General features: G+C 43.9%; 1 protein-coding gene across 1 annotated transcript in view; it reads right to left on the reverse strand.

Moving 5' to 3' along the window:
- The window catches only part of LOC311246089 (uncharacterized protein), a 103,608-nt gene that overhangs the window by 52,926 nt on the left and 35,089 nt on the right, over nucleotides 1-15,593 (reverse strand). Inside the window, exons 12-17 of the mRNA XM_084336163.1 lie at nucleotides 15,510-15,575; nucleotides 11,707-11,809; nucleotides 11,221-11,320; nucleotides 9,231-9,270; nucleotides 5,627-5,678; nucleotides 5,134-5,242 (exon numbers count right to left, since the gene is read on the reverse strand). Of these exons, the coding sequence (XP_084192289.1) occupies nucleotides 5,134-5,242; nucleotides 5,627-5,678; nucleotides 9,231-9,270; nucleotides 11,221-11,320; nucleotides 11,707-11,809; nucleotides 15,510-15,575 (470 nt within the window). The remainder of the gene's footprint in view (nucleotides 1-5,133; nucleotides 5,243-5,626; nucleotides 5,679-9,230; nucleotides 9,271-11,220; nucleotides 11,321-11,706; nucleotides 11,810-15,509; nucleotides 15,576-15,593) is intronic.

The raw sequence follows: 15,593 nt of genomic DNA on the forward strand, positions 1-15,593 counted from the left end.
GCCGGACGCATTTCCCAGATGCACGGAGATCACCAGAGATCCATTTCCGGTTGTAACTCGCCCGATCATCCACCAGGCGGCAGTATTGAAGCGTTGCAGAGTTGTGCAGGCTCCCACTGTATCAGCCGAGGCTGGGTGAGGGAATTATGAATACCATGGCGAAAAAATGAAATATGATCTCAATAACGTCGTACGCCGTGGATTGGCAGAATTCGCATGACCTTGAAACCCGTCGTACAACGTTATTGGCGCCCAATGTGTTAACACTTTGGTTGCCTTGGGTTAAATTCATGATATACCATAGGTTGCCGGCTCTATTTGTCTATGGAGAAGTACCCCTTCTTTGCATAGCTATAACTTTTTAAATTCTATTGCTACATTGCCATTATTAGGGCCCATTCAAAGTCCTATATGTATTGTTCATTATACAACGGCATGCAAATTTCTCGATTCTGATTGGCCATTTACACGTCTTTATTGGCAACAATCCACGGTCCTGGGCTCAGGACCCGCCCACAACCGAATCACATATCACTCCCCGGCTCACTCCGGGAGAAAACAAGATTGCGGACAACAAATGGATATGTTGATAGCACCATAACGACTAAATATGAAGCGATTCTGTCAAGGGGAATGTGTTAGTCCTTTAAACAATGTTGGATGATGTAATTGATGGGTCTTGAGTCAATCTAGAACAAAAGAAAAATCGCGGATTGATTGATTGATTAATTGATTGATTTAAATTTCTACTTCCTTCCCACTGACTGCAGCGTTCACTCTCACACTGTCCGACGCTGGCGTACCCACAAACACACACACACACATACACACACACACACACACACACACACATACACACACACACACACACACACAAACACACACACTGTGACACACACACACACACACACACACACACACACACACACACACGCACACACACACACACACACTCTTGTCTGCAACAGCGGGGGAGTCAGACTGAGAGAGAAGCAGCGCTGTTTTAAGTGAGCATGGTCTATTGAATTGATTGATTGGTTGATTGCTAATTTTATTACTGTACCCCTGGTTTCCAACTGGTTAAGTTTAGGCTAAAAGAAATAAATAAAAAAATAGGGCGAAGAAAACGTTTTTTTCCTATAGGGCAAAGAAAACGTTTTAATTTGTTTTACCTACTTTATATAGAAGCATCTAAGAATGAAGTTCTATGGAAAGTAGGTCTGCATTCCCTTAACAATTGTGTGTATTGAGCCGTACTGTATTGTACCCATTCTGCATCTGGTAATACAATTTTCAATCAATCATTCCAATAATACACAGTTGGATGTGTTAGTTGGTTGGATGCACTTCAAGCTGCTTCCACATGAGGCAACTTCTCTCAATCATTCCAATAATACACAGTTGGATGTGTTAGTTTGGTTGGATGCACTTCAAGCTGCTTCCACATGGAGGCAACTTGTCTTTTTTGTAGTTGTGGGAACTACTTCTATACTTCTACTTGATCTATAGCCCCAAATGCATTATATTGATGATGCAATACAGTTTTATGGCAATCAGCGCGATATAAAAAATTCCAACTAGACGTACTTCTAGAAGTTACTACACGTCATCTGATGTTGACCGGATGGGCTAGGGGGCGTTTATAATTCCGTGGGCAGCGTTATACCAATCATCTAATGTGGGTCAAATGTTGATAATAGCAGTTAGTATCGAAGACGGTAACGTTACACGCTAAAACTCACCCCAGTCTCCGCGCGCCGTTGGGCGATCATCGTAGAGTAGAAATCTTATCATTATGGGATGTAGATTTACCCGGTCCATCTCCAGCTTGTATAATGGTATATACGTCCAAATCATGTTGTTTATCGAGTTATTGGCAATCGATCACTGTGTATTGTGACGAGCTAGAATGCCGGGACCTATAGCGAGTGCCCGGAAGTAATACGGACGTCCAGCACAACCTCTATGCCACTTCCTGTTAAAGCGATTGCGCCGATCGGCCACCAGATGGCGCTCCTGAACCGCCAGAGAGCTCAGTGGGTCCTCCTGGTGGATCTCAGGCCAGCGGAGGGGACATATGAATCCGATTTTTGAAATATTGATATAAGGACGCTGTAAAGCGTCCTCCGGCAACTTGAGCATGGCCGGCAATGACATGTAAACACGTTTCCTGGCAGCCAAAGTGTTAATGTACTTTTTTTTTGTAAGTGTTACCAATATTTCTGTTAACCCAGCTGTGATTGTTGTATGTCTACTATTTCAGTAAAGTGGAAAAATTTAATAGACAAATAGACAAACAATTGAGGAAAGAAGAGAGGGTCCTAGAACTGCGGTCCTAGAACTGCGGTCCTGAGACTGTAGTCTCCGGGGGGGCAGCTACCTGCTATAGGGTGGGGAAAATCGATACAACAATATATTGCAATATTTTACGTGCCAATATTATATTGATACAGTGATGCCAAGTTATTTCATTTATTTAAATTTGTATATAATAAAAAAAAAAAAATCTTGACAATCACATTTTACTGCAATAAAGATTAGTGGAATGGGGTGACCAGACTGAAAACGTTATCTTATTAGATACTAAATCTATTTTTATTGCAGATGTTAACAAAGTTTTCTGTTGGGGACATCATTTGCAATTGAAAACAGATAATAAATCACAATATATTGCAATATGAAGATATTACAATATGGTGACTCTAGTATGGTGATAATATGGCAGCGTAGCCTCTGGTGGTTCCCACCATAGATATATATAGAACACTAGATAGCTTGCCCGCGCTGCCGGCCAATGGAGAGCGACGTCACTGAACCGCCGCCATCTTGCCAGGGGCAGCCTTGAGTGAGAGTGAGTGAGCTGCACAGACAAAAATACTCATAACTCGCTGAAATATTGACGGATTTACAAACGGTTTGGTTTATTACAAGCATTATTAACGTGGCTATGATTCAAGCGGTTTGTAAAAAAAACATCTTTACATTTTTTTTTTATAAGTATCATAACTACATCTTTGATGTTTATAGCAAACCAACCCGTTTGTAAATCCGTCAATATTTCAGCGAGTTATGAGTATTTTTGTCTGTGCAGCTCACTCACTCTCACTCAAGGCTGCCCCTGGCAAGATGGCGGCGGTTCAGTGACGCTGGTGACTCCGCCTTAAGCTATCTAGTGTTCTATAGATATCTATGGTTCCCACCCCACATAATACCATGTCATATCAAGTTGGAATGGCTCTGAAACTTAAAACTCCAATCCTGAATTTCTTAGACCGTTTAAATGTGGGTTATGTAAACAAAGAGTTGGCCTGCAGATGGAACCCGCCATACCTCAAGATACATACGGCTCAAATCCACTGCAACGTTTACAAACATCACAATCGTAAACGAAGCTTTTACAAAACACAGTGGGGCTAACCTTTTGTTTACTTTTAGAGCACAGACTGGGCCTTTAAAACACATTTCCCCCTCAGAATGAAAGCATTAATGTTAGAGCGCGATTCTCTAAACAGCATTCCTGAAGCAGCATTCCTCCAAATCAATGCACTTTGGCAGCAGACTCGCTGTCTGTGTGTGTGTGTGTGTGTGTGTGTGTGGGGGGGGGGGGGGTAGGCCTACTGTGTGTGTGTGTGCATGGTTTACTGTGTGTGTGGGGGGGGGGGGGGGGGCACTGTGTGTGTGGGTGTGGTTTATTGTGGGTATGGTTTACTGTGTGTGTGTGGTTTACTGTGTGTGTGTGTGTGTGTGTGTGTGTCGGGGGGGTTGCAGTTGCTTACACTGGTGGTTTTGAGTTCTGTCAGTCCATCTGATGCAATAAAGTGAAAGTGGTGTGTATGTGTGTGTGTGTGTAGCATTGTGGAAAAGAAAAGGTTCAAGAGGTTTGTGCTGTTCAGGACACATACATACACTGTGAGAGAGAGAGAGAGAGAGAGAGAGAGAGAGAGAGAGAGAGAGAGAGAGAGAGAGAGAGAGAGAGAGAGAGAGAGAGGGGGGGGGGGGGAAGAAATAGAAAGAGAAAAAAGGAGAGACAGAGAGAGAGAATGGAAGAGAGAGCCAAGGGTCCAAACGTCCACAAGTTTTTCACAGCCTCCAATCAACTTCAAAACATCTCCCTCTTTCAGCTCTTCCTCCCCCTTCTCTCTCTGTGTCTCTGTCTGTCTCTCCCCCTCTGTCTCTCCATCTCTCCCTCTCTCTCTCTCTCTCTCTCTCTCAGCATGGCTCAATGGGGACGTCTATCAGACAGTTATGTAAGGACTCACTACATTGAGTCTGTATTGTGATGGCGTAGGGGAGCTGTGACCCCTTTCTCTACAGAGCTGCTCTCTCCTTGTTGGTTCAACGTGGCTTCTGCCCGGATACAGTAGATGAGATCACGCCGCCCTCTACAGGTACTCGAGGGTAACCGCATCGCTCAGGAATTTAGCATGTCTATTTTATCATGCCCTTTTTATGTCTATTTTATTACCTGTTCTTCTATGTCTATTTTATTATTAGTATTATTGCAGAATCGAAGCGGGCATGGCCACCCACATTTCACTGTATGCCCTAGTATGTATGTGACAAATAAAACTCTTGAATCTTGAATCTCTCTCGTGAGAAAAGTGTAGGGCTTTTGTCAAACCATTTTTTGAGGTTTATCAACGGTAGATGAGAGCGAGGGGCTGGATAGATTTTCTGAAGGTTCTCCTGATTAAATGTTGTTATCTGAGAAGAACTGATTCTCAAAATGAATGTTGGATTTAGCTATTTCTAATGATGATTTTTGAGTGGTAAAAAAACTAAAGACACACAACCAAAATGAAGCATTTGAATAGTGATTTTGACATGTTTCACATCTTGTTATTTATAGAGCACACTTTAAATTATAATGTAGTCTGAATATGCTTTAACATGGCATACTAAAAAAAATAATATACATCACAATAAAACATTCAAAGACAGATACAGTAAAACAATAGAATGGCCAAGGAAAGCACATAAGAAAAATAAGGACCCTAGAGAAAAGAGATGTGTCTTCGGTCTTGATTTAAACACAGTAATGGAGTCTGAGGTCCTAATTGTTCCTGGGAGCTGATTCCACAGTCGTGGGCCCAGCGCTGAAGAGCCTTCTGTGTGAGGACGGTGTGTTTGTACCTGGCTCAGATGTATCCTCCACGGAGGTGGGCGTGGCCTCCTGCTCAGGTGGGTCTAGCTCCGCCTCAGAAAACGTCTGCGCCAGCTCTCCACCAACGTGCACGTCCACCTGTGTCCGCGTCATCACAGGACGCTTAGCCAATCAGCTCCACAGTCCACCCACGTTATCAGACTCCCAGAACAAAATGACAATTGCCTGTGTACACCATTACATCTCATATAGCTGTAGTTGGCTTAATAATTTGCAGTCAATAGTGTGTGTTGGGGGGGGGGGGGTCGCCAGGAACCTCAGGATTTTATTCAATTGTCATTACGATTTCATTATCAAACACTTCTATATGCATCACAATTTAGTGTATATGTAAGTGTGTGATTATTGCATGAATGGATGATTATTGATTATTAGATGAATGGATTATTTCTCCCACACCTAGTCAATAGACTGAATGAGTATTGATCACTAGTATTGATATTCATTGATTACTGTTCATACCTTCATCTGACGCTTGGGATGCATGAAGAAGAACGGCTTGAGAACCGGGGACCTGGAGACACAAACACAGTCTGTAAGGACCCGTCCCAATCCCCTTGCCTGGGTCCTACCCCTCGTTCTGGAGTGCCCTCGGCTGGGCAGCGTCCCTTCAAATGAAGCTGCAAGCAGTAGGGGTTGAAATCTTCCCCCAGGAAATGTGACGCCCATCGTTTCATCACCAGTAGTAAAATAATGTACAGGGCTTACTGTACGTTCTGTGTACCAGCTGGTTTTGTTGTGTATATAGTAAAATAATGTACAGGGGTTACTGTACGTTCTGTGTACCAGCTGGTTTTGTTGTGTATATAGTAAAATAATGTACAGGGCTTACTGTACGTTCTGTGTACCAGCTGGTTTTGTTGTGTATATAGTAAAATAATGTACAGGGCTTACTGTACGTTCTGTGTACCAGCTGGTTTTGTTGTGTATATAGTAAAATAATGTACAGGGCTTACTGTACGTTCTGTGTACCAGCTGGTTTTGTTGTGTATATATAATAATGATATGTGTATATATATAGTAAAATAATGTACAGGGCTTACTGTACGTTCTGTGTACCAGCTGGTTTTGTTGTGTATATATAATAATGATATGTGTATATATTAGGGGTGTAACGGTACACAAAAACCACGGTACGGTACGCACCTCGGTTTTGAAGTCACGGTTCGGTACGGTTTTCGGTACAGTGGGGGAAAGTTTGGCTTTCCATGTTCCACTCAGGGGTGATGTAGTGTGCAGTAACTAATTGTACTTGTAGGGCTGTCAACGAATATTCTATATTGAAATTAATAATCGACTTGTAAAATAAAAAAATAAGAAAAAATAATAATTATATTAGATTGTGAAAAAAACAGCCCCCGGTGGGCGGTCGTTAGTGGTTAACATACCGTTGTATTCGTTCGGTACACTACACAGCCGTTCGGTACGGTACGGTACACACTGAAACTTGTTCGGTTCGGTACGGATACGTGTACCTTTACACCCCTAGTATATATAGTAAAATAATGTGCTGGTTTTGTTGTGTATATATAATAATGATAGGCCTACGTCACGGACTCAGTTTCTTCCCCTCAGCAGCTCGCCTAGTAAATGAGTCAGGTGCCCCCCCCCCCCTCCCCTCTATGGGCAGCTGCTAGGGTCGGGATTTTAAACCCTATTTTGCACTGACAACAGATCAGCAGCCATTGCACTTTATTGTCTTGTCACGTAGTATCACTGTTTTGCCCTGTTTTGCGCTCATTCTACATTCTATCTGTGAAAAAAAGTCTATGCACTGTACTGTAAATGCCGTATCATGTTCCTATGTGTTTTTTTTGTAAACATAATGGCGATTAAATCTGAATCTGAATCTGAACGCATGTATTGTATGTATCAAACACATCTTTTGAGATTCGGTTAATTGTGCGCCTACAATAATCTTATAATTTGAACTGAAATGTAATAATAATAACTTTATTTGTATAGCACCTTTCATACAAGAATTGCAGCTCAAAGTGCTTCACAACAGAAAAAAAGACAAGCCCAAAATGAGCACATAAAGTGCAGACATATAACACAGGGTTCAATCCTGGCTCCCATCCTCTTTAATCTTTACATGCTCCTCCTCAGTCAAATCATCTACACAACATCTCCTTCCACTGCTACGCCGATGATATACCTCCCACTCACAACAGCTGACTCCACCGGCCTAGACCGCCTGAACACCTGCCTGGGCAACATAAAGGAGTGGATGTCACAAAACCACCTGCAGTTAAATGAGAGCAAGGGGGAGATCATTCTGTTTGGCACCCCCACCTCAGTCACTCAGAGCTCCAAAAACATGGGAAGCCTCTCCTCCTTGGTGAAACCCAATGTGAGAAACCTTGGGGTCTTATTTGACTCAGATCTCAACCTCAAGCAGCAAGTCAGTGGTACAGTCCTGTTTCTTCCAACTGTGCATCATCTAAAAAATCAAGTCCTTCCTCTCCCCCAGCGACCTTCAGAAAGTCATCACCATGCACATTTTTCACAAGTGGACTACTGCAATTCCCTCTACTCTGGTCTTCCTGACAAAACCATCTTCCCCCTCCAGCGCGTCCAAAATGTTGCTGCCAGGTTGGTCTCAGGCACCAGCATGAGGGACCACATCTCCCCAGTCCTTGTCTGTCTCCATTGGCTCCCAGTGAGGAAGATAATCAAATTTAAAACCATGATGTTAGTTTACAAAGCCCTCAATGGTCTCGCTCCGGCCTACATTGAGGAACTTTTGGTCCTACCCGTCAGCTTCAGGTCCCTCAAATCGAATGACCAACTATGTCTGAGGGTCCCGCGGGCCAAACTGGTGACAAAGGGTTTCCAGGCCTTTGCAGTGATGGCGCCGACATTGTGGAATAAGCTCCCTTTTAACATTAAGTCTGCCAACACTGTAGAGACCTTCAAGGCCTTGCTTAAAACCTACCTTTTCGCTCTAGAGGATCATTGAGTTACTTTGCTGTTGTTGTGTGTCTGAGGTGTTCTTATGTTCTCTGTCTGTCCGTCTGCCTGGTTCCCTATCTCCATTATCCTGTCTATTTTTTGTTGTTGTTTTTTTCCCCGGGCTGTGCCCCGGACCGATGAAAGAATTGGCAGGGGGCGCATTATAAATGAAAATATCACATCATAAAATCAGTTTTTGTGGTTTTTTTATGGTTTGATTCTATGGCATAAAATGACATATAAAACTAGCATAAAAATATAGCAGCAAAGTAAGGCATATATTTTCATATTAGGATCTACATCCCAATAGACCTCTCTGTTTACGGTAGTGGAACAGAAGTCTTTGGAACGCTGTGCGTCTGAAGAAGAAAAGCCACACAATTCCGTGTTTTTCCTCAATATCTCTGCGACACCTGTTATGAAACATCCCTGGTTCTCCGTAACTGGACGGGTCTCTCCTACATCACTGGCGTTCTATGACCAGCGTTCTATGACCAGCATTCTACGACGAGCATTCTACGACCAGCGTTCTACGACCAGCGTTCTACGACCAGCACTATGACCCGGCCACGGAGAACGACCCGGAATGAGGAGCATTACTGCTGGGTTCGTCCGGTGGAGCAGTTTGGCTGTATCTGATCGTTAAGCTGACATAACCATTGTGTCCGCTGTCAAAAGATACTTAAAACCATTAATTTCTTTGATTTGATTTGATTGATTTGGAACAGTGGAAATAGCTGTAATCATATTTGGAACGGTGTGAGATACAAAAAAAAATATATATATATATAAATAATTAAGTAAACTAATGTCCTTTACATTCTCCCTTCTACCCCTCCGTTTCAAGTCAGCATCTGAAGACACTCTGTTTGGAGGGCCAGTTGGAGGCTAGATGATCACGACTCCTAGACCCACAAAAGAGTTGGGACACCCTACACTACGCGGCCACACACAAAACGAAGGGGTAGGGCCAAGGGGGGAATATCTCTGTATATAACTCTAACAGAGGACCTGGAAACACAAACCGTCTGTATAAAATCCTGTATATAACATTAAACTATCCGTCCATGTGTGTGTGTGTGTGTGTGTAGGCAGGTGATAATATACTTACACTCTGGGCCGTCCTCCTACTATACCAGTAAGCCCAGGAGCTGGAGAGGTGGAAGACATGAGAGAGGGGGGGGGGGGGGAGAGAGAGAGAGAGAGAGAGAGTTCAAATGTATTTGTTATTTATTTTATTGAGAAGGAACTCATGGAATAACTACTAAAACAGTGGTTCTCAACAGGGGGCCTGGGACCCTGAAAGAGTCAGCGAGGAGCTGCCTGAGACCATGGTTACACTGGTGTAAAACAGCAACGTTCTATTTTCGAATGATTACGTTTGCATGTCCAAGTTAAAAAGAAACACAGTTTTGGCAGGAAAACACGTTTTTCTAGCGGCAACGCTGAAAGGGTGTTTTCGTTTTGGAAACTCGCCGAAACTCGCCGACAATGGTGCCATGTAACTTGCGCAAGCCAGATACGGAGCCGTTCTGCCCAATGGCCATGCGCAGTAGAGACCCGCACAGTTATTTCCAGTGTTTACAGCAGAGCTGTTCCAAGTAGCTGCGGCTACCAACGTGTTGTCAAGTTATTGTTATAAGGAGCCCAGTCCAAAACTACAACAGTCTGCATACCCTTAACAATTGTGTGTATTGAGCCGTATTGTACCCATTCTGCAATCTGTTAAATAAAGTTTTCATCCATTTCTACTAGCGTTAACGTTACTACGTTAATAGCCTCGATGCTAACTATATACATGGAGAATGCCATTCACATTAGCATGTAGCTAACAACATCGGAGATCTTTTTGTGAGACTAAACTATCCACTCTTGGTGGTAAATTGTGTTGATGTTGGTTTTGTTTCATCAACAAATGAGAGGCAGAACACAGTGAATGTATCCATTTTGTTTATTGCACTTTCTTTGCTGAAAAATAAATGCTACGTTGGCTAAATGGCTCACGCGAGGTATTTAAAGATGGTGGATTGTTGTTTTTTAGCAGGAAGTGTAGTGGCACGTTCAACCTTTCTGATTGGTTGAAAATGGCCTTCATGTTTGAACTACATCGCCACCTACTGCTTTGGCATTGTACTACATGTATATACATCACTGTGCTCAGGAGGCAAAACGATGTCTAACTTGCCTGCCATTACGTAGCGTTCTGAAAAACGAAACTGAAACTGAAAACTGACAACGAAACTGGCCCTAGTGTAACCGCAGCCTCGAAGCCTGGAGATGATTTTAGAAATGATTGAAAACATGAATTGAACCCATTTACTGAAGAACCATATAATTCCATGTTAAGACATGTGGACGACAGCCCATGTATTTGCAGTTGTAAAGTCAATCCAAATCACTTGGTAGTGTGAATGTGACAGTGGCTCAGGAGGTAGAGCAGTCGTCTGGTAATTTGGTTTGATTCCCGGTTCGATTCCCGCTCCACCCGGGCAGCATGTCGAAGTGTCCTTGAGCAAGACACTTAAACCCTAACTGCTCCCGATGAGCAGGTTGGCACTGTGTGGTATGTCTGCGTGTGTGTCTATATGACCATCTGCTGAACTCACTTCACTATGAGCAACATCCAAATCTAGTACATGAGGCCGCACAGCTGTTTATCTTGAGCACAGCCTCCCCGTCCGCCACAAGTACAGTACTGTATGCCAAGTACTTCCTCCTTTGTGGGAGTGTGTGACTGACAGAGAGATACTACTGTGTGTGTGTGTGTGTGTGTGTGTGTGTGTGTGTGTGTGTGTGTGCGTGCGTGCGTGTGTCGAGTTCAAAGAGTTGCGAGTCATATTCTTCAATTCAATCTATTTTTATGCAACGCAGCGGGTCAAACAAAGGCTGGCAGGATGGGGGCCAGAAGCCCAGAAGCCATAGTCCTGTTGGACCAGAAACCAATTAAATGTATTTTGGTTAATCAATGCAGTTCATCAATCAAGCTTAGAAAACAATCTGACACTATTAGGGATGGGAAGATATGCTTATATCTTTTTGAGATACGCTCTCTCTTTTTCTGTGTATGTGTATGTGTGTGCGTGTGCGTGTGTGTGTCCTACCCATGCCAGTGCCTGCAGAAGCGATCTCTCTGGAGAAAAACTCCAATGCTTTCTTTTGTTTGTGATAAACAGACATCCATAGCACTACCTCTCTAGAGCCCTGAGAGAGAGACATAGACAGAGAAAGAGAGCGCGAGAGAGATAGATATCGACATAGACATAGACAGGGAGAGAGAGAGAGACATAGACAGAGAGAGACATAGACAAAGAGAGAGAGAGACATATACATAGACAGGGAGCGAGAGAGAGGGATAGACACCCAGAGAGAGAAAGAGAGACATAGACAGAGAGAGAGGGAGAGAGAGAGAGAGAGAGCGAGAAAGAAATAGAGAGAACAAATTAATGAATGTAACAAGGTCACAACAACGCAGGCTAACATACCTGTTCTAAGATCACTGGGGGGTCCAGGGTCATAGAACAAGATTACACTGTTCTAGAGCCATAGGAGAGAGAGGAGAGAAGAAAGAGAGGAGAGGAGAGTGTCACCTTGCTGCTGGCATTGCGTCCGTAGGTGTCCTCAGCTCCTAACACCTGGATGTTGACTGCACTGAAGTCATCCAGCCCCAGCTGCTTAAAGATACGCCTTGTCCTGCACGCACACGCACACACGTTTTCATGTGTGTTCATTTCCTAACTCTTTACTGTAACCTTAATTAACCATAACAAGTACATTCTAATTCAGTTATAATGCACATCCTAACCTAACCCAGTGAGTGCAACTTGAACAGCGAGTAAATCTGTTTTGTAAATCTTAAATTTAAATTCAGCCTGGTGTCGCTGGCCTGAAACTGGGGGCGCGTTAAAACTGCCATCTGCCTTTGTTCTGCTAATTGGGTCATTAACTGGCAGACTCAGGTTTCATGTTATCCACAGGTGTCTGACATCAGTAACGAGAGAGAAAGATGTAAATGCATGCTGGGTGAAACACCGGCGAAGACGAACCAAGAAAGGGAGTTTTCCTGCGGGAGTTAGAAACTGACCGACCCATCAGCGGCTGGGTGGCGCAGCGGACATTGCGCTCGTCACCAACGCAAGAGACACCGGGTTCGACTCCGGCTGTCGGCGTTGCCTCCGGCTTGGGCCGGCCGTCATACTAACTCAATTGGCGGGTGGAAGTCGATGGGTGGTAATCTGGACGTTGTGGACAGCGACTCCTACAGGTCGGTTGGGGGACGCCTGCACAGCAGAGACAGGAAAATGGCGGGGGTAGTGTGAGCCTCCCACACGTTACACCTCGCCAATGAGAGTCCGCGCTGGCAGGTGAAAAGATGTGACAGGCTGCCTCCTCGTGTATCGGAGGGGACACGTGATGCAAGGCTTCTATCCTCCCTACAACCGGCCAGTGGGGGGCATATGCGAGCAACGTTCAAGACAGGGGAGGAGAGAATTGGCACGGCTAAAATTGGGATGGGAGAAAAAAATAGAAAAAGAGGAAAAAAAGTGGATAAAAAAAAGAAACTGACCGACCCATCAGAGTGCTAAGTAGACCATTATACTATTTATTACTTAATATTACTCACCTGAGAACCTCACTTCTCCTCCTGCTACTTATACCTATGAGAGCAGGCAACTGCACCTCCTCATCCATCACCCTCAACATAGGGGCCCCCCAGGGCTGTGTTCTGAGTCCCCTCCTCTACTCCCTGTACACACACGACTGTGTGGCTCAGCGGAGTAGCAATACAATCGTCAAATTTGCTGACGACACAGTGGTGGTGGGCCTGATCTCTGCCAACGACGAGAGGGCCTACCTGGAAGAGGTCAAGGTCCTGGCGGGATGGTGCCAGGAAAACAGCCTCTCCCTGAACGTCAGCAAAACAAAGGAGATGATTGTGGACTTCAGGAGGTCGGGGGTCAAGGACTACAGCCCCCTCAGCATCGACGGGGCACCGGTTGAGAGAGTCAACAGCTTTAAGTACCTCGGAGCCTACATATCCGAGGACTTGACATGGACCACACACATTAACAGTGTTGTGAAGAAGGCACGACAACGCCTCTACTTCCTCAGGCGCCTAAGGAAGTTCCAAGTCAGCCAGAAGATCCTTAAGAACTTCTACTCATGTACAATAGAGAGCATCTTGACCGGCAACATCACCTCCTGGTTTGGGAATAGCACTGCACAAGACCAAAGCAGACTACAAAGAGTGACACGTTCAGCCGAACGCACAATTGGAGGGGGGCTCCCCACCCTCCAGAACATTTACTACAAGCGTTGCAAGGGCAAGGCTAAGAGAATCATTAAAGACTCCAGTCACCCGAACAACTGCCTCTTTGAACTGCTGCGGTCAGGCAAGCGATACAGGAGTCTCAAGGCGAGCACAGAAAGACTCAGAAGAAGCTTCTATCCCCAGGCCATCAGGCTGCTAAACGAACAATGAATGAACACTACACAACAACAACCACCAAACGCACATAGCACACACATCCACACGCACACACTCACTTTAAACAAACACACTGTAGCACCCACTCCACACACTTATAGCACACACCCACTTTAAACAAACACACTGTAGCACCCACTCCCACACTTTATATTTATGGATGAAGGATTGCACTACAACTCGTACACCTTACTGTAAATTGTACCTAAAATTGTACCTCATCCCATTTCTGCTTTGCACTAGATAGTACTGTACATTAGTACACTGCATAGTATTGTGTATTGTATATTATATGGTAACTCAGAACATTGTACATATGTCTATACCGAACACTGTGACCTCATTTTCTTCTTCTAAATTCATGCTATATTATGTTATTATGTTATTTGATACTATCTTGTCTAGCACAGTCTCTGGAGCGTAACAGTAAGAAGCATTTTGTATGAAAGTATTCTGTACTTCTGTATGACAACTATTAAAGAACTTGAACTTGAACTTGAACTCCCTCAACAATGTGCTTCCTACCTATCCCTCCCCTCCTCCAGACCAACTTCAACCATCCACGTCAGTTTGGAAGCAATCCTGCCAACTACCCACCTACGGCCAAAAATATACCCATCACTATACGTGGAGGCTTATGGAATTGTCAATCAGCCGTCAGGAAAGCAGACTTCATTACTGCCTACGCCCATAGTCAAAACCTCCAGCTTCTGGCTCTTACTGAGACCTGGATAACGACAGATAATTCAACAACACCTGCAGCCTTATCTACAAACTATAACTTATCTCACACACCACAGCCTTCCAGACGTGGTGGGGGCACTGGGCTTTTGACCTCTTCCTCATGGACTACAAATTAGCTTAGATTTCTTGTACACTTGATCTCAAGAAGGTGCTGAATTAGCTCAGTTCACGTCTGGTCAATGTTAGCATGGTGTTATTCACCCTCAAAGATAAAAATATATATATATATATTATATTCTCCTTTGGTTCATTACAATTTACTCAAGCATAGTAACAGACACAGTATTTCTGACACTGGGTATACATTCCCTGAGGTCATAGATGTCCCTAGATACCAAAAACATGCAAATGGGCCTTGTAGCCCCATGTTCATATAGTTTTTTTTGGCGATCTGCTTCATTGTATGTAGATGTTGTCTGTAAGACTGTAGTAAGTCTGTCTCTGACTTTAATCTGGGACACTGGAAAGCAGAGATGGGTAGAAGGGCTAAATGGCCCCCATGTTGATGTCGAACACATAATACAAATAATAAAATAATAAAATAGAATAGAAATTAAATAGTACTTTTATCATGTCTATTTTATTTCTATTCTATTTTACTCTATTATTATTTGTATTTTTTGCACAATCGAAGCGGGCATGGCCACCTTTATTTCACTATATGACTTGTGTATGTACAGTATGTGATGAATAAACCTCTTGAATCTTGAATCTAATCACAGTGCAAACATTTAACATTGTACCAGTTTTGAATGATTTTGAAAAGTGGCAGCGCTAACGCTGTATTTTTGCGTATGGCATCAAGTTGATATCCTTTTCTCTGTAAAGCCATGGCAGCGTGCAGCACTTCAGCAAGCAGAGTGTGACTTTGACCTCTTGATGAGGACTATACTGTACCTCTTGATGAGGACTATACTGTACCTCTTGATGAGGACTATACTGTACCTCTTGATGAGGACTATACTGTACCTCTTGATGAGGACTATACTGTACCTCTTGATGAGGACTATACTGTACCTCTTGATGAGGACTATACTGTACCTCTTGATGAGGACTATACTGTACCTCTTGATGAGGACTATACTGTACCTCTTGATGAGGACTATACTGTACCTCTTGATGAGGACTATACTGTACCTCTTGATGAGGACTATACTGTACCTCTTGATAAGGCTGTCAGCGGTGCGTCTGGCCTTGTCTGTAGCTCGGGGCCCGCCGACCGGACACACTGCTGTGGCTCTGAAG

Source organism: Notolepis coatsorum, assembly GCF_963971535.1.
Source record: "Notolepis coatsorum genome assembly, chromosome: 1".
NCBI lineage: Eukaryota > Metazoa > Chordata > Actinopteri > Aulopiformes > Paralepididae > Notolepis > Notolepis coatsorum.